Raw genomic sequence first — 23,597 nt, 5'->3', positions numbered from 1 at the left:
TTGTACTGATCAGATAATCAGTAAAAAACAAACAAACAAAAAAACCTTGTTGACTGTACATTCTTTAAAATAAATATCAAGAATCTGACTACTTCTCATCGCTGATGAAATCTTCTTACTGAGTTTCTCTGGTGGCTCAGATGGTAAAGAAGCCACCTGCAATGCAGGAGACCCAGGTTTGATCTCTGGGTCAGGAAGATCACTAGAGAAGGGAATGGCTATCCACTCCAGTATTTTTGCCTGGGAAATCCCATGGACAGAGGAGCCTGGTGGGTTACAATCCATGGGGTTGCAAAGAGTTGGACACGACTAAGTGACTAAACACACAAGCACATTTCTATTACATCCTTGTCCAAGCCACTGTCATCCCTTATGCAGATCTTGTACTGGCCTCTGATTGGTCTTACTTTCATCTTGCTCTTCTATTTTTAACATAACAGCCAGGGTAAGTTTAAAAACCTGTGTCAGCCTTCCTTCCTCCAAACAAAGCCTTCCAATGGCTTTGCAACTCAATCCTAATAAAAGACAAAGTCTTTATAATTGCTTCTAAGATACAATTGTCTTCCCCACGTCCACCTTCCTGTTAGCCATCTGATTTCATATCTCCATTATGTCCTGACAGCCATGCAGAAACTCCAATCCTGGGTCAAGGCTAAAAAGCTCATTCTTCACTTACATATTTTGGTAGCTGAGCACTTATGGTGAGAAATCTTAAAACAATGTAGAATCTACCCATAAATTTAAGTTATAGTTTCTTAGGCCCTAGATTCTCAACACTGCTTAATGAACCATTTTTAAAAACGTACGTAGTATTAAGGATGTGCCTGGTACTGCTCCAGACACATAAACATTAACTCACTTAATCCTCACAGTAATTCTGGGAGGTAGACATTTTTATTGTCTCCATTTTACAGATGAAGAAGTTGAGGTATAGAAAAGTTAAACAATTTGCCAAGTACGTATTGCTAGCTGGAAGGAGAGCTTACTATTTCCAAACTCTGGCAGTCTGCCTATGGAGTTCAAGCTTTTAACTCATCTTGCAGATGAGGAAAATGAGGAATAGATGTCAGTAACTTGCCCAAGGACTTCCAATTACCGAATAGAACTTGACTTTGAACCCAGGCAGTCTGACTTTCAGTGCTTATCCGCTAAACCACTATCTGATTCCATTATCTCAGGACTGAAGCTCCCTGAGTGAATTTATACCCCTCAGGTTTTAGGGTTCCTGAATTTCCCACCCCAAACTCATCTAGACCCACAGTCATCTCTACCCCCTTTCTCCCAGCCTCAGAGTTTATCTGTTTCTCCTGATGTTCAATCATTTGCTCTGGAGTGCATTTCTTTCCATCTCTTTCCTGTATCTGCAATCTCTCCATCTTTACTGGCTCCTGCAATCATGCTCAAGTCTCCACCATCCCCAAAGACCTTACCTCCAAACAATCTTCTTGGTCAGATCATTCTTTAAAGCTCTGTTCTCCCTCTCTGGCACGTCATTCTCATTTAGGCTCCTCACAAGAGCAGTCCCAACTTCCTCACCTCTCATCTCATTAATTTGCACCAATGACTTCTAAAGCTGTTGTTGTTGCTAATATCATTAGTGATACACCAGTTATAAACCCTGAGAGGTAATTTTTAGTTTGTATCATATACTATAGCACTATTTTGCTCTTCATTTTTCCTTTGAAATTCTCTACACTCTTGGAATCCTTTGACCCACAATTTAGTGATTCTTCTCTCATCTCTCTGTTGGATTTTTCAACTCTGGTCTCTCTCTCTCAGTTTAACACTATGAAGGGTTAAAAACTGCTAATTTTTGAAAATTATTTTTCCTACTTTATGTGCTTTTCTTGATGATCTCTCTAAACACATAATTTAAAGTGCTACTCAGCTGACAGCTATCTTGTCAGGGATCTTGGCTTTGTTATTTTTTTTTTTTTTGGAAGAGTCCCTTCTTTCTCTCCCCCTTCCTTCTTACATGTGGTCCACATGGAAGCTGGATGACCCTCTCTCCACAGTCAGTGTGAAGGCAGGCATTTGACTTTCAGGAAGACAGGAGTCACGGAACACTGACCAAAAGTCTGCTATTTAAACAGAAAAATAAGATGAGGGGAAAGCTGTGTCTCTGTTTGAGTCATAGATATGTTAATATATTCCCAATCAAAATTAAGGACACATGGTCTGCTAAAGAATTTCTGTTCTATTTTAGAATGTGAAAAACAATGTGGGAGATGTCATGTGGATGCTGAAACATTGGAATTTCCAAGACATTTTAAAGATTGATGGGTACAACTCATCCTGGGTTTAACAAGATGTTTGGCCATTGTAGTCACGAACTTATCAGGAAGATGCTGCAACTAAACCCCATCTAACAGACAAGACATCCTATCATAAAACAGTTCTGTGATTATGCTAGGTTGATTTGGGGTTTTATTAAACATGTAAATGATAAATTGGTAAGGAAGTATAACAATAAACTTTCCTTAACAACTACTAAAATGTCAATAGGCCATTTTAAAAGAAGAAAATGTAAGTTCTTTGTAATGTAGATATAAATTCTTCTTGAATCATACTACTGTACTCGTGTGTGTGTGTGTGTGTGTGTGTGTGTGTGTGCGTGCTCAGTCACTCAGTTGTGTCTGACTCTTTGTGACCCCATGGTCTATAGTCCACCAGTTTCCTCTGTCCATGGGATTCCCCAGGCAAGAATACTAAAGTGGATTACCATTCACTTCTCCAGGGGATCTTCCCAACCCAGGGATCAAACCCAAGTTTCCTGCATTGGCAGGCAGATTCTTTACCACTGAGCCACCTGGGAAGCCCCACTGTACTCTATCATGGTCCAAAGGAAAATGGAGTAGCACTGGATGGGAAGCTTGTTACTGTTGTTTAGTCACTTAAGTCATGCCTGCTTTTTGCAACCCCATGGACTGTAACCTGCACTCCTCTATCCATGGGATTTCCCAGCAAGATTCCTGGTGTGGGCTGCCATTTCCTCCTCCAGGTGGGACACTTACAAATGGCCTTATTGTCTACACAGTGTAACAGTACAATGAAACTTAGGGCTGTTTTCTATATCTCTGCAGAGCGTACCAAGATCTGTAGAGCAAAGGTCCTAAGGCATGCCTTCACAGGTTGCTTTAAAGGAACTTACAATGAACGATTAAGAAAAATTGTATTGTATCAATGCTGACATAATAAATGAACATTATACTTCCTTCAGGAGTTGAAAGCATACTTTTAATACTACAAAGCGTGATGTCATTTGTTGTATAGATAATATGCATGTTTATTGAACTAGACAGTCTCTTGAGGCAAAACTACACTCAAAATAAAACCTTCTCATCTTTTTTTTTTTTTTAAACCTTCTCATCTTAATTCTCAGTTTGTCTATGCTTTTCTATATACAAAGGTAACAAACTTTAGTATAATTTACAGAGGTAGCAAACCCCAGTATAATTAGATACAGTTATGAAAAACGGAAGCTGCACCTGTGAAACAATGTATATATCATAAACTGTTTCCTGGTGGAGTGTTCACAAAAAAGTCTGAATAAAAAACAACCCCTTCTCCAAATCAAGCTTTCCATCTGTCTTAAAGCAAATGTCCATAAGAAGAGAGAGTATATAAGGAAGGATTTGTTAATTTCTATAAGAAAGGTACAAAGTCCTATAAAATTTCAAAATGGGAGCAATCATTTCCAGCTAAAGGACAGTTTTCCATACATGAGTTATGTTTTTGTTGTTTGCTTGTTTTTTATTTTAAAGAATCACCACTCTTTGATGGTACATACAAATTTAAATGGGAAGAAAGGTTTTTACAAGGAGAGATAGTAACATTAACAAAGAAGTCAAAGGAAATAGCTCTGAGCAAACTTGGAAATTCTATTAACTCCAGGGCAGAGGATCCATGTAGGTAGGACAGCAATGACCTAGAGAAGTGTTTTGGATCTGGACTGTGAAAGGAAGGTCGGAATGAGGGGTTATAAGGAGTCTAAACTTTATGAGAAGCCCTCAAAGATTTCTGAACAAGGGAACAACATCATTAGCACACTGCTTTGGGGAGGTTAATCTAGTCAGATTGACCCTTATGGCAGAAAGTGAAGAGGAACTAAAAAGACTCTTGATGAAGGTGAAAGAGGAGAGTGAAAAAGTTGGCTTAAAGCTCAACATTCAGAAAACGAAGATCATGGCATCTGGTCCCATCACTTCATGGGAAATAGATGGGGAAACATTGGAAACAGTGTCAGACTTTATTTTCTGGGGCTCCAAAATCACTGCAGATGGTGATTGCAGCCATGAAATTAAAAGATGCTTACTCCTTGGAAGGAAAGTTATGACCAACCTAGATAGCACATTCAAAAGCAGAGACATTACTTTGCCAACAAAGGTCTGTCTAGTCAAGGCTATGGTTTTTCCAGTGGTCATGTATGGATGTGAGAGTTGGACTGTGAAGAAGGCTGAGCGCCGAAGAATTGATGCTTTTGAACTGTGGTGTTTGAGAAGACTCTTGAGAGTCCCTTGGACTGCAAGCAGATCCAACCAGTCCATTCTAAAGGAGATCAGCCCTGGATGTTCTTTGGAAGGAATGATGCTAAAGCTGAAACTCCAATACTTTGGCCACCTCATGCGAAGAGTTGACTCATTGGAAAAGACTCTGATGCTGGGAGGGATTGGGGGCAGGAGGAGAAGGGGACGACAGAGGATGAGATGGCTGGATGGCATCACCGACTCGATGGACGTGAGTCTGGGTGAACTCCGCGAGTTGGTGATGGACAGGGAGGCCTGGCGTGCTGCGATTCATGGGGTCGCAAAGAGTTGGACACGACTGAGCGACTGAACTGAACTGAAATGAAGGGGAAGGATAGTGTGGAAATGAGAAGAATCACAAGGTTCTTAAGATTGGTAAGAGGTAAAGGAGAGCAAAGTAGGTGAGAAGAATTATATATTATTGAAGACATAACCATCATAAAGCACAGAGGACCCACCAGGTGCTGTGCATTGGCCAAGGGACTTTACACATATGATAGAATTTTGAATCCACATAAAAGTTTTACCATGTGAGTATTACTATTAATACTTTGCAGATGAGGAAACTGAGGTATAGTGAGGTTGCATAACTTGCCTGACATCACACAGTTAGCATGTAATCTGACTGATCCTGAAAGTCGTGTCCCTTCTGCTTTACCACACTTCCTCTTCGTGAGAGGTCAGTCAAGTTTAAGATGACAAGTGTAATGTTTGTATGGCTGTTGAGTCTCTAGACACTGGCTTCTCTGGGTTACTGAGTTTCACAGCTTGGCAGCATGGGGGTGCCTGGAAACTTGCCAGCCATGGGAGAAGCCAATATTGCCTGCACAGAAGGAATTTCCTTCCCAACCAAGATGGCCAGGTAACCAGTATCCACGGAGGGCCAACCTGGCTCTCTCCCCAGAATTGGCAAGGGCTCCACATCATCTGGCCCTTAACATCTCCCTTGGGACTCCACCTTCACGCTGCACACTTACCCCCAACCCAAGAGGCTCTTTTCTCTTCCAGTAAATTTATGAACTGGCTGCTCAGACCATTCTCCCCCTGGGAGGACAGGAATCCAAATCAGGGATTTAAGTAAACAGCTCCATTTCCCTTCACAATTACATTCTCCTGCTCCCCAAAAGGGGCTCAAACTATTAGAGTAAAGAGTGAGGCTGAATGAATATAAAATAGAACGGTCCATGCAAAGTCTCTGTTTGTGGGAGTTATAAGGAAAGGTTCATGAGAAGCCCTTTGTCTGGTGTGTAAAATAAATTCTATTCAATGTTGCTAATTGTGAAGCCTCAACAGCATCCCAACTAATATACTAATTAGTAATAACACTTCAACTTATAATAGACTCTAAGAACTTTTTGGAATGAGAATCTTTTAGAATCAAATTCTTACTCATTCCTTGTAGAAATGCCCCACAACACTAATTACTTTAATCTTTCCCATCTTCTCACTTTGCACCTCTGTTATTTTTGAAGAAAGTATTCTAGCCATAAATCCCAACTAGACCCTAGATAGTGGTCCCCTGGCCATCCATAAGCTTCAGCACTCACCACCTCCCCTCTGCCTGCAGGGCTGTGCACAGGTTGACCTTGCAGCTATAGACTGTGTATAAACACAACTTCCTACATGCACCTAGGGACTTATGTGTTAAAAGCCCTTATTTTACACAGGGTAATCCTAGTGGCAGTAGCCAAAGAGAGACACGGAGATAAATTTATAAGACAGCTTTGCTCCTTTCTCATAACTCATTGAGCCAAACAAGACTGTAAGTTCAGCAACAACAGAGGATGATTTATAATTTCTACTCTGCATGTTATCATGGCAAGATATATAAGTGACTTTCACAGAACAGATTTAAAAGTTTGCATGGCAGTTATCAGCGTATTAACACGGGTAATTTGCTTCAGAATTTAACGTCGCTTAATACATTTAGTACACAGAATTTGGAATCAGTACTGCCTAGGGTTGCCATCTTGGGTCTGATACTTGCTATGTGACCTTGGGCGAGCTACTTAACCTCTCAGTAGCTTCATCTGTAAAATGGGGCTAATATTAACAATGACCTCATTGCATTGTTAGGATTAAACAAGCTAATGCGTGTCAAGTGCTTCAAACAATGTATGGTACATGGTAAACACTCAATAAAAGTGTGCTGGTATCATTTCCCTTCTCATCATATTCCATAATAACTGAAATGGTCACAGTCCCATCAGACCAGGGTCCCAAAATGAATTAAACATTGAATTAATTTTAGTACAAATAAGAAAATAATACCTCTTGAACTAAACCTTTAAAGGATACTGACATTTACTTATTTAATTCATCATAGTTACAGAACTGGTAAAAAATAAATAAAATTCTTCGAGGGCCAAGCACAATTCTGAACATTCTTTGCTCTAGAAACATGTATATCTAGAGTGAACAAAGTCTTTCCAAGAAGAAACAAAGGACAAGCATAGAAGAGCTGTGTGGCTTTTAATAGCCTACTGCTCAGGAGTTCCCTGTGCTTCAGCTCAAAGTCGGGCCCGGCTGGTTGAGAGCTCCAGAGAATGGCCAGGTCCCCTCTGTGTCCTCAGCCTGAGCCTCAGGTCAAAGGTGACTCCATCCTGTGTCTCAGTTTATCTTTTTTAGCAATGTCCTAATACTGAATATGCAAACAGTTCCAAGAAACCCCCGCTGCTGGGAAGTGAAAATTTCATCATTGAAACTGTCAATATCACCAGGCTTCTTTTCTGGGAATTGTTACATTCAACCTCAGGACAGCTTCATATTGTGCTGATTTGGTTCCAGTTATTTTTATCATCCTAAATTGAGCATGCACTGATGCTCAATTTATTATGCTCAATATATTAGTACATACTAATATATGTACTATTAGTTACTAAAGAATGCATTTGTAAAGTCATACCCTCCTTTGGATATATATTACAAGGAAACACACTTGAAGCTTGCCTCCACAATTCCAAGATTTTGGATAACTGAAAGAACATGGATACTTTTGTTTTAAAAAGTTTTCCTACCTGCTGAAATACATGTAGAACTGACTGTTTAAAAAGGCCATGTGTTGTTCCATAGAAGCTAATTTTTTGTCTTATTTTTTACAGAAAGGCAAATAAATATACAGTGGATTCTTCTAACAATAAATGATGATAATAAAAAAATAGGAAGATACAATGAAAATTTAATCAATAAGTAAAAATTTTAGATAACTAAATAACAAAACATTGCATGTTGTCCTCAAGATTAAAGGAGAATATGGGAAGCATTCTGAAAACTACAAAGTGTTATATTAGAGCAGAATATTATTAATGAAAACAACAGATTCCATTTGAAAATTGTTATTTGTGATATGCTATGTTATATTATGTTTCTGAAAGCACTGATGAAAAATCTACGATCATTATCCCAAGAACCTTAAACGAGAAGCAGTGTAACCAAGGTCATTAGGGGCTCCATCCACAGTGGAGTTACCTGGGACTGAAGAATTTCACTAGAACACCAGGACAGGAATGCAAAGGAGAAACTGACATCTCTGTCTGTCCACTGGTTGGTGTCCCAGCCTAGAGGGCAGGGAATGTAAAAGTGGAAATTGAGAGAACCTCTGTGGGTTAGAAATCAGGGTGGTCAACTGTGCTTTTGAAGAGACAAAAGCAAAGTCGACAATGCAGTTCTTAGCCAACCAGAAGTAGGCTCAATGCGAGGAAGACTGTGCCAAAGAAAAAACAGAGCTGTAGATGAATTTTGGTAAATGATTACAAGACCATAAACAGTCAGATGATGGGGTGGGATGAACCTAGATATGACCCTGCTTTGCTCAGTAAGCAGGGTAGTTAAGAAAAAGTGTAAGCTTCTGACTGGGAATAAGAGGTAGGGTATGACTTCCCTGGTGGCTGAGACGGTAAAGCATCTGCCTATAATGCGGGAGACCTGGGTTTGATCCCTGGATTGGGAAGATCCCCTGGAGAAGGAAATGGCAACCCACTCCAGTACTCTTGCCTAGAAAATTCCGTGGACAGAGGAGCCTGGTAGGCTACAGTTCATGGAGTTGCAAAGAGTCGGACACTTCACTTTCACTGCTAAGAAATGATACAGACAGAAAACTGTTAATGCCTGAGCAGGGTTAAAGTCAGTCATGCTGGAGTCAGTGTATCACCTCTGTGCCTATAAATTATCTTTCTGCATCTAGTGCCTCACATGGGCAGAGCAGCTTCTATCGTAAGCCTGTACATTTATCCTGTGGAAATTCAGGAGGAAGGCTTAGGCCTCATGCTGATAGAAGAGAGATTCCTGAACCCCTGATAAGTGGTGGTAAAACAGGATCAAGAGCAGAGCTGAAGAAAGTACTCTTTGGGAGGTGGCTAGAGGCCAGGTGAGTGGTGAACAACTTGCCTGCCAGTGCAGGAGACATAAGAGATCTGGGCTCGATTCCTGGGTGGGGAAGATCCCCTGGAGGAAGGCATGGCAACCCACTCCAGTATTCTTGCCTGGAGAATCCCATGGACAGAGGAGCCTGGCGGGCTACAATCCATAGGCTCACAAAGAGTCAGACACAGCTGAAGCAACGTAGCACGCATGCACAGAGGCTAGGCTGTGCATAAGCACCTGCATATTATGCAGAAGCAAACTGTGTTTGGATGAAAGAAGCTAGAAAAGAAAGAAGAAAGGAAAGAAAACTGACTGCTATTATCTCAAATACTCTAGCTTAAGATAAATGGAAAAAGGTTGCATTTTATTAATAAAATACATACATATAAACTCATTTATAGAGCAGCCCCTTAAAAATCCATCCATCATATGTGGTCCTAAGCCAACAAACCCACTTGGATATTTAAGGAAGATGAAGTATTTTTCAAACTTTATCTTAAGAAATCCAAGACACCGTGGCACCGTCTTAGCAGTCCCTGGTTGTGTGTGGAGGGAAGGAGGGGCCAAGCAAGTGGGGCCATAGCTACTTTAGTATTTCTTAAGTCAGAAAAGTTCTTTTCATTTTTAATTGGAGCATAATTGCTTTACAATGTTTTGCTAGTTTTTGCCATATGACAACATGACTCAGTCATAAGTATACATATGTACCCTCCCTCTTGAATCTTCTTCCTACTCTCCTAGGTTGTCACAGAGCACTGGGTTGAGTTCCCTGTGTTATAAGAGCAACTTCCCACTGGCTATCTATTTCACACATGGTAATGTATATGTTCCAAAGCTACTATCTCAATTTGTCCAACCCTCTGTGTCCTCTGCTCTCTGTCTTTATTTCTGCCCTTTAGACAGGTTCATCATTACCATTTTCCCTAGATTCCGTATATATTCACTAAGACAGTATTTTTCTCTTTCTGATTCACGTCACTCTGTATAACAGGCTCTAGGTTCATCCACCTCACTGGAACTGACTCTAATTCATCCCTTTTTATGTCTGAGTAATATTCCATTGTACATATGTACCCCAATTTCTTTATCCATTCATTTGTTGATGGGTACCTAGATTGCTTGCATGTCCTAGCTGCTGCAAATAGTAAGTAGTGCTGCAATGAACACTGTGGTACATGTGTCTTTTTGAATTATGGCTTTCTCTGGGTATATGCCAAGTTGTGGGACTGCTGGGTCATATGGTAGTTTTATTCCTATATTTTTTAAAGAAATCTCCATACTATTCTCCACTGTGGTTTTATCAGTTTACATTTCCACCAACTGTGCAAGACGGTTCCCTCTTCTCCACATCCTCTTCAGCATTTATTGCTTGTACATTTTTTGATGATGTCTGTTCTGACTGGTAGGAGGTGATACCTCATTGTAGTTTTGATTTGCATTTCTCTAATAATGAGCAATGTTGAGCATTGTTTGTGTTTATTGGCCATCTGAATGTCTTCTTTGGAGAAATGTCTGTTTAGGTCTTCTCCCATTTTTGATTGCGTTGTTTTTCTGATATTGAGCTGCATGAGCTGCTTGTAGTAATATATTTTGGAGATTAGTCCTTTGTCAATTGCTTCATTTGCAATTATTTTCACCCATTCTGAGAAAAATGCTCTACTTTTATCTGCTTTATCTAAGAGGGATTCATATAGGATTTTATTTGATAAGAGATCACTGGTCAAGTGGGAAGAGCTCAGGAAAGGCTGAGTGGGAATCCTGGCACTGCCATTTACCAGCTGTCTGATGGGAATATTTCCTAACCTCTTTAAACCTTAGTTTCCAGTTTTACAAAATGGATAGAATAATATTTACAGGATTTTTGTGAGAAGTAAATAAGATAAAGCTGTATAGTACATAGCAAGAAGGCTTAGCACATAACAAGCCTTAGCTAAATGTTAGTTCCCTCTCTGAAAGATAGAAGGATATGCATACATACATGCTTAAATATACAAATAGATATATTATATGTGTGTGTGTGTGTGTGTGTGTGTGTGTGTGTGTGTGTGTATAGATATATAAAGAAAGAGACTTCCCAGTTGGCGTTAGTGGTAAAGAACCTGCCTGCCAATGCAGGAGATGTAAGAGATGCAGGTTGGTCCCTGGGTTGAGAAGATCCCCTGGAGGAGGGCATGGCAACCCATTCCAGTACTCTTGCCTGGAGAATCCAATGGACAGAGGAGCCTCATGGGCTACGATCCATAGGGTTGCAAAGAGTTGGACACCACTGAAGCAACTTAGCATGCACGTGTTCTCACACACACACACATTTGTATAAGCCTCCACAGACAGTTCTGTAACCTGTAGACATGCAATAGGTATACTGAGAAAGATTCTGGCAGTCAGCAGCCTCACCCTCTTCAGCATTTCCTGACTGTGGCTGCTAGCATAAATGCTCAGCATTGATTCATACTTTCTCTCTGTATTTTCAGCAGTTACCCTCAGTTTTCATCAGCTACACAAAGAGATTTTTAAAGATTTTAAAATACTATTGTTTTGAATAAGCTAAGTCAGTTCACGTGGAAAATTAACCTAGATAGCATTTTAAACAAATGGACTCGGAACTTCCCTGGCAGTCCAGTGGTTAAGAATCTGCCTGCCAATGCAGGGGATACAGGTTTGATCCTTGGTCCAGGAGGATTCCACATGGTGCAGGGTAACTAAACCCATGCATCCAGAGCCCCGTCCTCTGCATCAAGAGAAGCCACGGGCAGCACAGAGAAGAGGAGCCTCTGCTCACCGCAGCTAAAGAAAAGCCCACGTGTAGTTAATGAAGACCCACCACAGCCAAAAAAAAAAAAACCAAATGGACTCATAGACTGAGCTTAAAAGGAACTTTAGAGTGCATCCACACAACATCCTTATTTAAGAAAAGCACAGAGAGGAGGTAGCTAAATCAAACTGGCACAGTGAGCAGCCAGCACAATTTCCAGAGGGTCGTAGCAGTCCTGACAGCTTTCCAGGCTGATTAGTTCATGTTGCCGGTTGGACAATGGACAAGGCAGAGAAAAGCTAAAGGGAAGAGTCACTGGGAACACTATCCCAATTTAATGCCATTAAGATCACAGAAATCTCTAACAACAAATACTAATTGCAAAATATGGAATGAAATGCTAACAGTCAATTTTACCATCCTAATTCCATAAGTAATTAGCTTTGTGACATTAGGTAAGTTACTTAACTAAAGTCTACTTCTGGATGCTTAAAATAAGGTGTTAATACCTATCTTAAAGCCTTGTTATGAAGTATTCTAGAGGATTCTTGTCTAACCTCAGTCTAATGAGAAAAATATCAGACAAACTCAAACTGAGAGACATTCTACAAAATAATTAACCAATTCTCTTCAAAAAGGCCAAGGTCATGAAAGACTGAGGAAGTGCCACTGACTGGGGGAGGCATGACAACTAAATGCAATATGGGATCCCGGATTTGATCCTAAGCCAGGAGACTAGTGGAAAAATCGGTGAAATCTGAAATTGTCCCATGTTAATTTCTTGGCTTTGGTAAGTATAATGCAAGATGAAGCTGCTTGGTGAAGCATATACAGGAATGCTCTGTACTCAATTTGCGACTCTTTATCCCAAATGATTTTTTTAATGCTTTTTAAAAAAGAGCGATTTTAAAAAAAGACTTGTTGTAAGAACTAAACACAAGATCAAAAATCTAATACATTGCCTATTTTTTGGCAGGCATGATTCCTTCATTGAATAACCATAGGTCACATATAGTGACCATAAATAGTAGAAACAGTATTTTAATACTGGGCCAAATCCAGGATGGGACAGCTAATAAGAAGTGTGTTGTTCAACAGTGATAAAATGTGGACATTTTATACTTCACCTGAATGATCACAAATATTCTTGCAAAAGTCTACTAACCATCAATATTTCACTCTTTGCACAATACAATCATAAGTTAGTGCTTAAGTAAGTGTGGATTCTTGGTTTGGTCAAAGATGACAGGCTTAAATTTACCTAATGCCATCAGTGTTTAAACATAAAATGTCAGATCTTCATTCCTCTGACTCTGTGACTACTCTCATCTTGTCAGACTTCAATGGTTTCCTGTCAGGTAACACCTGGCAAAATAAACCGCTTTCATATAAATTGTAGACATTCATAATGAGTAAGGCTTGATACACTATTATTTCTGTTTTCTCTCTAGCTTTCATTTTAAACTTGATTCTACATTTAGCCTTGAAGGGCAAAAGCCTCCTCTTGAGATAACTGAAGGTCCCCAATGCCAGGGTTATTAACCAAGATTTTGCTTTCATAGGAAATCATTAAAACAACCTACGAATCTCAATACTCTGGCAAAGTACTGCCATGGTTCATCCACTTTTGCTTCTCACCGCAGGAAGTAACTGTACAGCCAAAACTAATAAGAAGCAAATTGCTATTTCTTACTTGTTGATAGAATCATTCATGTGATAAATACATGTTTCTTTCCATTATATTATAGCCCTGCAAAATAATTTTTGTTTTCTACAAAGGTTATGAGATATCATAAAAGTGTCTAATGCATCTGGTTTAAGAATCCAATTCTTCCTTCACATATTTCTGCATCTGTTCACAAAATCTCTTTGACTTCAAAGGAAGCTTTTCAAGTGAAAAAGAAGATACATACGGGAAAAATAGCCATAAATTTTTCATTTTCTAAAAGCCATTTTAATAACTTTTCTAAGGCCATTTTAAATAACAGCACTGTGGGACAAGTGCTGTCCCACAAACTCTCCCTCAGAGATCTACAACAGCACAGATGATATAATGGCTACGCATTCATCTGAAGATTTATGTTTTAAGGCTTTTTTCTGGGTCTGAGAGTGGTATCTCTTCAACTTAGAACATGTGAAAACTACAGAAAGCTTAAAGAAGAACACTTAAATCACTTTTAATCCATTACTTAGGAAGACCAAAGAGAAAGCAAAAAAAGTTAAGAACAGTTGTTTCCTTCTAGTCCTTTTTCCTGTACATAGATACTTACATAAATATTTATTTGCAAATATAATATTATGACACTGTGAATGTAATTTTGTACCTTTTCTCAATTGGTCTTTCAAAAGACTGCACTAGTCCTTCAAACCATCATTTTTAATGACTGAAAATTACAGGAGGCAGTGGAGGACTAAATTAGGAATTTGGAATTAGCAAATACAGACTACTATATATAAAACACATAAACAACACGGTCCTACTGTATAGCACAGGGAACTACATCCCATATGCAGCAATAAGCCATAATGGAAAAGAATCTGAAAAAGAATTTTAAAATTTACATGTAGAATTATGCTTTAAGAAGTGCTCTTTTGTATATTTAATTTGTATTCTACCAAAAGCTAAATTAAAGGTTTGAGAACACTATTTTGGAGAATCTACATCTTGAAACAATCTAAATTAACAGTTGATTAAGATAACTGTATTCATAAATGCCACTGAAGCAATAGTAGAGATTTCAAATTCTATTCTTTAGCGTTTATAATGATTTAATGCCCTAAACTTCCTGGGACAAGCATTAGCAGACTGTAGTTTGATTTCCTTTTCTCTTTGATTCTGTTTCTCATGACATTCACAACTCTTGAGTTTGTTATGAGAGGGAATTTGAGTCTAAGATTTAGTAACTTTGGATTCACAGGTTTTATTATGCTATTACCTAGAAATATAGTATATAACTATAGTAATCAACCAAATCTCCCCGCCCACTCAGCTTGTGGGATCTTAGTTCTCCCACCAGGGATTGAACCCACACCCTCAGCAGTGAAACCTCAGAGTCCTAACCACTGGACCGCCAAGAATTCCCAGAAATCAACCAATTCTGGTACTACAGAATCAAATCTCCAAACTTCAAAGAGAGGGATATTTGCTGTATTTATCTAAGTAGCAATCAATTCTTACTTAACTATGCCACCTGAAATTTAAAACAACATTTAAATAACTGTTTTGATAAATAACTTTCCAGTGTAATATCCTCTGTTCTTAGAAGAATCTGGTTAGGCCAATATCTATGAAGAACACTTAAGCACAGAAAGTTAAGTAATTATGGGATGATTAGAAAACCAAGTTGAATTTATATCTGGGTTTTGATAATTAATATCACTGCTTTGCTTTGGCTTCGTTATCGTGGAGCCACTCATTTTTCAAAGCGTGAAGTAACACTGTCATCAGTCTAACCCTTCTTCCACCCATTTTGCTGAAGAAAGGAAGTCCAGAGAGAGAAAATGATTTGTCATGTCACACTTCCTTGGTGGCTCAGATGGTAAAGAATCCGCCTGCAATGCGGGAGCCTTGGGTTCAGTTCCTAGGTTGTGAAGATACCCTGGAGGAGGGCATGGCAACCCACTCCAATATTCTTGCCTAGAGAATTCCATGGACAGAGGAGCCTGGTAACAGCAGTGCTACCAGACAGGACCACACCTTTGGAAAGCTTGCTTAAATTCCTTCATAGAACCTTCTAGATACAGGTCTGCTTCCGGACAATGGGGAGAAATAGAGTGGAAGGTACACTGACATTGTTCAAGTATCGCACTGCCAGAGAGAGGATGCCATGAGGGTGCACCTCTTTAAACATTCTAATTACTAATGAGGTGTCTTCTCCAATTTCTCCTCCAGGTCCCTTGGCTTACTGTTAGGGAAAGGAAAGTAAAAACAGCAACATCAGGACGAGGGCAGTGCCGGATGGACTCGCTCTCTGGTGTCTGACAACTTCACACAGGGAAGAGCTTCCCGGGTTGCCCGGCAACAGTGGAGCTACGGCGCCCAGAAACTAAGGTACTAAGGCCAAGTGGGCAAGCGGCGGCGCGCACCACCCACCAGGGGCGCGTTACGTCACGCGTATCCTTGCAACGTCCTCACGCTCCGAGTAGGAAGGCACTCTTAGGTGAATCAACCTTAGGAACGGAAGAGCTCGGTACTCTCCAGAGAAAACTGGGAGGGTGAAGCAAAAGGAGGGAGGAAAGGGGCGAGAAGGACCTAGCGAGATGGGAAACCGGCGGAAGAAGGGCGAGCATTGGTTACCTGGGGAACGGGAGCAGCGTCGGGTCCTTGATGAAGTGCCCGGATGAAGTTCCAGCACTCACGCGCTTTCCGCATTGAGCGCAGCGCCATCTTGAAAAGGGCGGAGCCGTCTTGTCTTGAGTGACATCTGGTCAGAGGAAATCCCAGATTCTCAGCGCGATTACTTGCTGCGCATGCGCCCTTGCTCTCGGGGCGGTCCTTTGAGCTGGTGTGTGGTGGGAGTCCGGCATTCGCAGAGCAGCTGTGGATTAGGATCCGGATGTGTCTTGACTTTAGTATATGCCATGGAGACCTAGTATTTGCGCAGGTTTCTTGAAGGACGGGATATTAGTAACAGTTTTAAACTGGAAGAAAGTCAAAAAGCCTTTCGGATCCTAACCGTCCTGAGGCAAGCATTTAAGAAGTTTCTCTTGCAGTGGGACCTCCCTAATCCTCTTAGAGGGCAGCAGGTGGTTTTTTGAGAGCTATGTGGCCTCGTTAATGCAGGTGATCTGCAAACGTTTGCTGAACCCGGCCGTCTGCTAGGTATTGAAAGTGCAAAGACACATCTTGCCTTCAAGTAGTGTATGGGGTAGCAGATAAATGATGCACTGTTTTAGGTGTTAAAGAAGTAAATGCCAACATTGGGAAAGTGGGATGGTAAAGACTGTGGTGCTTCAGCCTCCCCTAAAGAAGACTTCAGAAGGAAGGAGATACTTGATAGAAGAAAGGGTTTTGAGTTTTAGCTTAAATTATGAGAAGGGTTAACAGGGTACTCCTACCTCTTAATGTACCCAAAAATCTGTCAGTAAAAATATTGGGAAAGATTCGTTAGAATTCATTTATGTGTTTTATTGTATTTATTCATTAGGGAGAGGTAGGAGATAAATGCAGGACATAAAAAGATACCGATACACTTAATGGAACTGAAATTAACAAAGACAAAACTATTCAACTAAAACCCTTCAATAAAAATTTCGTAAGAGAGGTACAGAGTACTGGTGAAGTTCAAGCATAATTGATGTAATTCAGAAGTAAGCAGAGAAGGAATCATAGGAATGAGGGCAAAAAGAACAAACAAAAACACTAAGGAAATCAAGTCTCATTCTTCGACAGAACTAATCTGTTTGGTTGTCTCTGTTAAATATGAGGTGCTTGTAGTACTTGAAAATATGGCACCAATTAGATAGATAGGTCTGGACCTCAGGAAAGAGGTCTGAGCTACAAAACAGATGGTAATTGAATCCAAGAAAACCTTTGAGACTAGGAGGTAGAGTTTGTAGAATAAAAGTAGTCAGATGATAGAAATTGAAGGGGGTTGCCAAAATATGTTTAAAAATCCCCCAAATGTGATATTACTGAAACCCAGGAAAGAGACCTTGCCAGCAGAAGTGATGATTGATCTTTATAAAGATGTGAACTTATAAACATGCAGTTTTATAAATGCCTTTGTTTTATACTCATGTGTACAGTAAAGCATTAACATTATAAAACATGTTTTTTTTTTTTACTGGTATATTATTAATTAGATTTAATGACCCTAGGAATTAGTAAAATTGAACTTCTAACATCCTCAGCCATCTGGCTTATAAGATAAAGCCTAACAGTTGAAGAGGAGGGTTTTGGCAGAAAGCTGTCACAGGATCTGCCCACTCTACTTCCTCCAACAGTTAAGTTTAGTCTTTATCTCTGGAGACTCAACATGACTGATGATATTTTCATGGGACATATTTCCAAGACATGCTTCCATTGAAGAAGGTCTGTCAGGACAGCAGCAGTGTAATCACTTCAGTATATATTTTTTAAAAGTAAGTTCTTTTCTTAAAGACCTACTGTATAGCACAGGGTGCTGAATCTTTTGTAATAACTACAAGGGGGAAAAAATCTTCTAAAAAATGTGTGTGTGTGTGTGTGTGTGTGTGTGTGTGTGTGTGTGTATAGGGGCTTCCCAGGTAGCTCAGATGGTAAAGAATCTGCCTGCAATGCAGGAGACCTGGCTTCAATCCCTGAGTTGGGAAGATCCCTTGGAGAAGGGAATGGCAACCCACTCCAGTTATTCTTGCCTGGAGAATTCCATGGACAGAGAAGCCTAGCAGACTACAGTCCATGGGGTTGCAATGAGTCAGACACAACTGAGCAACTAGTATACATATACATATATATATATATATATATATATATATATATATATATATCATATATGCATGTGCATAGAATATATACACACATATATATATCCCAACCATTTTGCTGTACTCCTGAAATTAACATAAATCAGCTATACCTCAAAAAATAAAAGTTCTTTTCAAACATAGAATAAATTGTGTTTCCCACCAGAGTGGTGATCTGGTAACTCAGGTCACTCAACCAGCATGGTGATTCCTTTTGTATTTCTTAAATTTCCTTAGCATCTAGTATGTAATACCTTGCACAGAGTAGGCACACATTTTAAATATAAATTTTAGTTTGACAAAGGAGGCAAGCAAATAATTGATAGGTTGATACACTTTTATACAGAAGGGACAACTGACAGCAGAAAAGACACTATTGAAAGCAAGCTAATTTTGTCTGCTTTTACACTTTTTCACAATGACATTCTGAAACCTTTTGGTGTTGGTGAAAGTATCACCAGAAAGCTCACCATCTTCTGCTCTTCTAAGAAGTGCAGTATATTCAGCATATTTTAATAAGTATTTTAAACCTTAATCCTGAATCTTCAGGGAAAGATTTGTTATTCAGTGTCTCTTTTAAAAAAAAATTTGTAACTTTTGGACAAGTTTCTCTGTAAAATGGTTAACATTTTAAAGGTTTGTATAAGGCAGGGTTAGTTTGATTACATGGGAAGTTCTCTTACAGAGTATTTCATTGTACAACAGTGTTTTTTAAATGAGGTGCCACTGTATTTATTGGCATTATTTTACCATGGTTATCGTTTGGTAAGCCAAAGAGCTTTAGTAAAATGAGATATAAATGTATTAAAAGCAGACTTTAGATATACTTACAATTAAAACCTTTTATTGTCTAACACTTGTAGCGTGCACTGTACGTCTACATATGTTCATGCTTACACTTTTGAATGCTTGTTTAAAATTTGATTTCTCATCAACACTTTTATAGTAAGTTCTGGTAATTTTGCTCTTTCCTTAACATTCCCCGCAAATCCCATCTTGCTTGAAACAATAGATTAAAACCAGACTGGCAGTTGGGGAAGGCTTTCTATTGCAACCATGTGTGTCAGAAGAAAGGATTAGGTTTCCTTGTCCAAGAACATCAAGGGGAAACCTCCACCTCTGTAGACACACCTCTATTCCTCAGTAAAGGAGAGTTTATATCTTGTTAGATTTAAATGGGATAAGGAAAGAGTTTAAGTCCAGTCTTAGCTCTTGTAGTGTAATAAGCCCTCAAGTCTCAAAGTATCCAATTTTGTTTTCTCTAATTTAATTCTAAGTGTCAGGTTGGTATTAGATGCTGATCAAGGTAATGGAGAGTTACCCTACACATTTATTCACTTAAAGAAGAATTTTGCAGAATGCAAAGACTAGATGGCATCTATGTTCAAAACTTACTTGAAGCACAGTCCATTCACCTCTGACCTTTCATTTATATGGAATATGTTTTTCAAATACAAAGGAAGAGATTGCACAATGAAGGCAAACCTTTTTCTTCGTAATCTGGAGAGACAACCACAGTTCTCTGGCCATACCATCTTTTACTGGACTCATTTTATTATGATCTAAATTGAATTGAGGCAGAGTCTGCCTTAGAGTGAGATAGCTTCCAAGAGTCACTAAAATACGTGGGAAATAATAACAGTGATTTGGACAATGTTCTTTTATACTTTTGGTTTAATTCTAGTTCTGTACCTCATTTTATATCTAATGAAACTGGTCCGGAGATACTCAGTACCTTGCTGAAAATCACGCAACAGATAAGAGCAGAAATAGGAAGAATTTGTTCTCCAGTTGAATGCTCTAGTTTAAGTGACACCACTGTGAAGCTAAAGGAGCTAAGACTGATGCTGGTCCAAGCAGGGGACAGTTTTACCTAAGGGCACATCCTTGTCATACTTCAAACTCAGAGTAAATAAATGGCTGAATCTTAGAGGGTTGATGGGCTCATCTTTCCTTCCCTAACATTCAAAGATGCTGTTTTTCCCTAGTAGTTTTTTGGGGAAAGTGCAGGTTGTAGCATCTTCTTTGAGTGAAGGTAGTAATTAGGAGGCTTATCTGGTCTTTAGGAAAGCTAGGGTTTTAAGGGTGCAGTACTATCACTTTTTTCCTGAAAGATATCATCTAGTAAAAATCAAGGGAGAGGCTAGGTAATGTGGATTGGAAAGTAGAATTTTTCTCAAAGTATCTTTTTCTTAAGTTTAAGGATCAAGGTCATAGTCTTTTTCAGATTCAACTTCTTACCTTAAGGACTCTTTCTTAGTGTACAACAGTGAAGACATTTTGAGCAGGTTTGGGAGAAGGTGGTAAGGATGGGAAAGCCAGAGTAGACATAAGTGATTGATTTATTGATCTTTGGACAACTGACTGCATTACCTGTAGAATTCTTTGTGTGCAATATTGGAAGACTCTTTATATGAGGGTGTTACAGGCCCTGGGATTCCTGTTTGTTTTCTATATTTTCTCTCCATATTCTTTTTCAAACTGCCTTTTCAATATTAGAATACAGATTTTCAGAGAAGATAGAGAATTGCTTCCTTAATTTCCTTAATTAAGTGGGTTGAGAATGGTGAGAATAATTTTGGAGAAATGTAAGATTTTTTTCAATGTTTCCCACCCCTACTGTTTACCCACAATTGTAGGACATACGTTCCTTGCAGGAAATGGAGCTTAGAAATGAGAAAATTAAAGTTTTGAAGGAACATCTTACTTTGCTGTCTGTTTTTGCATGTCGTATCTTTTCCAAGTGGTGTGGCCCTAAAGACAAGCTCTATATGTAATATGTACAGTCATTCTTTCTTTAAATTGCCACTCTTTGCTCTTAGCTACTTCATCACTGGGGTGAATAGGCTTCCTTCTTCTAAATTTATGTTTTACAAAAAGAACTATAGCAAGGCCTCCAAAAAGCTTCCTGGAGTGTCTTTAGATAGGTTCTTTTCTATTTTGTCTGTGTAATCAAACTACATCATATTCTTTCCCACACTGTACCTATCTGGTGTGATTCCAGGATCCTAGCTGTGAGCACAGAAAGTTAGACATAACTCTTAGGTTTTGATCTTTCTAAAAACAACCTCAAAAGATACCCAAATTTCTCTAAAAATCAGCTATTTTTTTTTCACTTTTTGTCCTTAATAAGTAGAACTGAGCATGAATTTGGAGAAAATTTGCATGGCAGTTCCATTACTGATCTCAGTGAACCATTTAATCATCACGTCCCTCTTTTTCCTTAAGTAAAATGAGTAAAAAAAAAAAATAGGAGGGCTAAATGACTCACATTGTAACTCTTGGAATTCTAGGAACTGGTTTCTGTCAGAGAATCTAATTGTCCCAGATCAGATACAGTCAGGATCTGCATTTCAGAGCATATGCCCTGACCCATATCCATGGATGATACTGAGATACAGATATTGAGAACAGGCCTCAAAACTTTTTCAGGACTGTGCCCCAGGCAGTTACTCTCACCCAAATAAAATTGGGCGTACTTGTCGTCCTGGTTTGGGAGGGTTATCTTTATGAAAAACAGAGAATATGAAACTTTTCACACCCAACTGTGAACATGAAGTGGCTTTGCAAAGATCTCTTTTCAGAGGGTAGGCGGGTCTTGATCTGTGACTTTAGGTAGCAGTTCACTTAGCTCCCAACTACATCGCTTTTTGATATTGCTCAGAACTATATTTATGTCAGTGATTTATAGGATAGCTGCTAATCCAAGAGTTTTAGGAAAGGGTTACCTAGCAAGTGCTGTGATCTTTAGGAGAGGGATGTAGCCACTGTACACCCACAGCTTAGCAGGTGTGGGGAATGAGAAGAGCCTTGCCTGTCTCTCCTCCCACATTCTTATCTTCTCATCTCTGGGTTTCTGTCATTCTCCGAACTCCAAGGCAAAAGGACACGAAGGTCCCTACTCCCCAAGAAGCACAGAACATGTTGCAGAATGGTACAATATAGATCTGGAGGGCCAAATGAAATGCTCGATACAGAACAATCCATTTATACAACTAGAAATATAACTGTAAAAAGTGAAAAAAAAAATCCCAGTCTTCTTAAGATAACATTTAATCGGGCATTAAACTTGAGGGAAAGCCATGTTTTCATCTCTAATACCTGGGACATCAGAGAACGGTTCCATAAATATTGGCAGATTAATTAAATGAATAAATGAACACTTGTGAGAAGGAGGAGGGGGAGTGTCCAGTGGGATAGTTTAAAGAGACAGTGCAGGGAATTGGAGGAAAAAATGTAAAGCCTAAAATAAGTCCTGGAAACATTTTTTAAATCTCTAATATATACTTTCTTTCTTGTGGTTCGCTTTTTCCACTAAAAGGCAGAATGCATAAAATATTCTGATTAGTTGAGGCTTATTACTCAGGTTCCAACTAATGTTTTATATATAAATCTCAATTACTTCTTTTCCTCCATTCTGCTTCTCTTTCTGTTTGGTCAGATCCCTGTGGGATGGAGTAACATTCCTGCGGTGGGTAAAATAATTTCTATGGAAATTATTCAGAATGCAATTTCAGTAAACACTATGTGAAGATATGATTTATTTCTGGATTCAGCTCTTGTGCTTGCATCATCTCCCTATTTATCATCAAGTTCTCTGTTTGCCAGCATCTCTTTTTAAGGATTTGTTCATATCAGTTTTGCATCTTAGAGGATAAACTTCCATCAGAAGGGTTGAAGCAATGAGAAGCAAGAGAGGAGAGACTGTATGAGAAGAGACTGTTCCAGGAAGTGATGAGAGTACTGAATGGATTTTATTACCAGTCCCAACTCTGCCATAACTAGCATAGTGACATTAGAAAGTCCTTAACCTCTCAGCTTGCTTTTTATTTGAAAAAAATGGGAGTGGTTGAATCAGATCATGTTCAAAACTCCTTCCAGCCCTTAACTATATAAGCTTATACTCATGCAGGTGTTACATGTTCAACCCAGAGGTCTCCTGCTAAGTCACTTCAGTCGTGTCCAACTCTGTGCGACCCCATAGACAGCAGCCCACCAGGCTTCCTCGTCCCTGGGATTCTCCAGGAAAGAACACTGGAGTGGGTTGCCATTTCCTTCTCCAATGCATGAAAGTGAAAAGTGAATGTGAAGTCGCTCAGTCGTGTCCGACTCTTCACGACCCCATGGACTGCTGCCTACCAGGCTCCTCTGTCCATGGGATTTTCCAGGCAAGAGTACTGGAGTGGGGTGCCATTGCCTTCTCCTCAGAGGTCTCCTAGTGCTTTGCAAATACATCTACAGGCCAGTAGGCTGAACTGTCTTCCCATTTTGACAGATAGTCCCACTGGGACGTCAGTGACTCTATAATCATTTCATTGTAAGTCTATGAAAGATCTAGGAACTGTGTTTTGAGTACTGTGTTGGAGGCATCGAACCAAGTTGTGACTAACTTGAGGAGAGTGTTGGCAGTGAGAACATCATTAGATAATAAATTAAAAACAAAGTCTTCTAATATTTTCTAACAAATATTTTCTAATATTTTTGCCTAATATCTTCTAACAAACCAGTCT

The 23,597-nt window shown here is 39.4% G+C and overlaps 1 protein-coding gene across 3 annotated transcripts in view; it reads right to left on the bottom strand.

The window, feature by feature from the left end:
• The window catches only part of WARS2 (tryptophanyl tRNA synthetase 2, mitochondrial), a 99,792-nt gene extending 83,742 nt beyond the window's left edge, over window positions 1-16,050 (bottom strand). For 2 of the 3 annotated variants that reach the window (NM_001034582.2, XM_059884662.1), the window contains 1 exon segment: window positions 15,938-16,050. In NM_001034582.2, the coding sequence (NP_001029754.1) occupies window positions 15,938-16,027 (90 nt within the window). In that variant the 5' untranslated portion in view covers window positions 16,028-16,050. 3 annotated transcript variants of the gene reach the window in all.
• Window positions 16,051-23,597: the final 7,547 nt, after the last annotated feature.

This window comes from Bos taurus, chromosome 3 (genome assembly GCF_002263795.3).
Source record: "Bos taurus isolate L1 Dominette 01449 registration number 42190680 breed Hereford chromosome 3, ARS-UCD2.0, whole genome shotgun sequence".
Taxonomy (NCBI): Eukaryota; Metazoa; Chordata; class Mammalia; order Artiodactyla; family Bovidae; genus Bos; species Bos taurus.
This window is presented reverse-complemented; position numbering and strand designations above follow the sequence as displayed.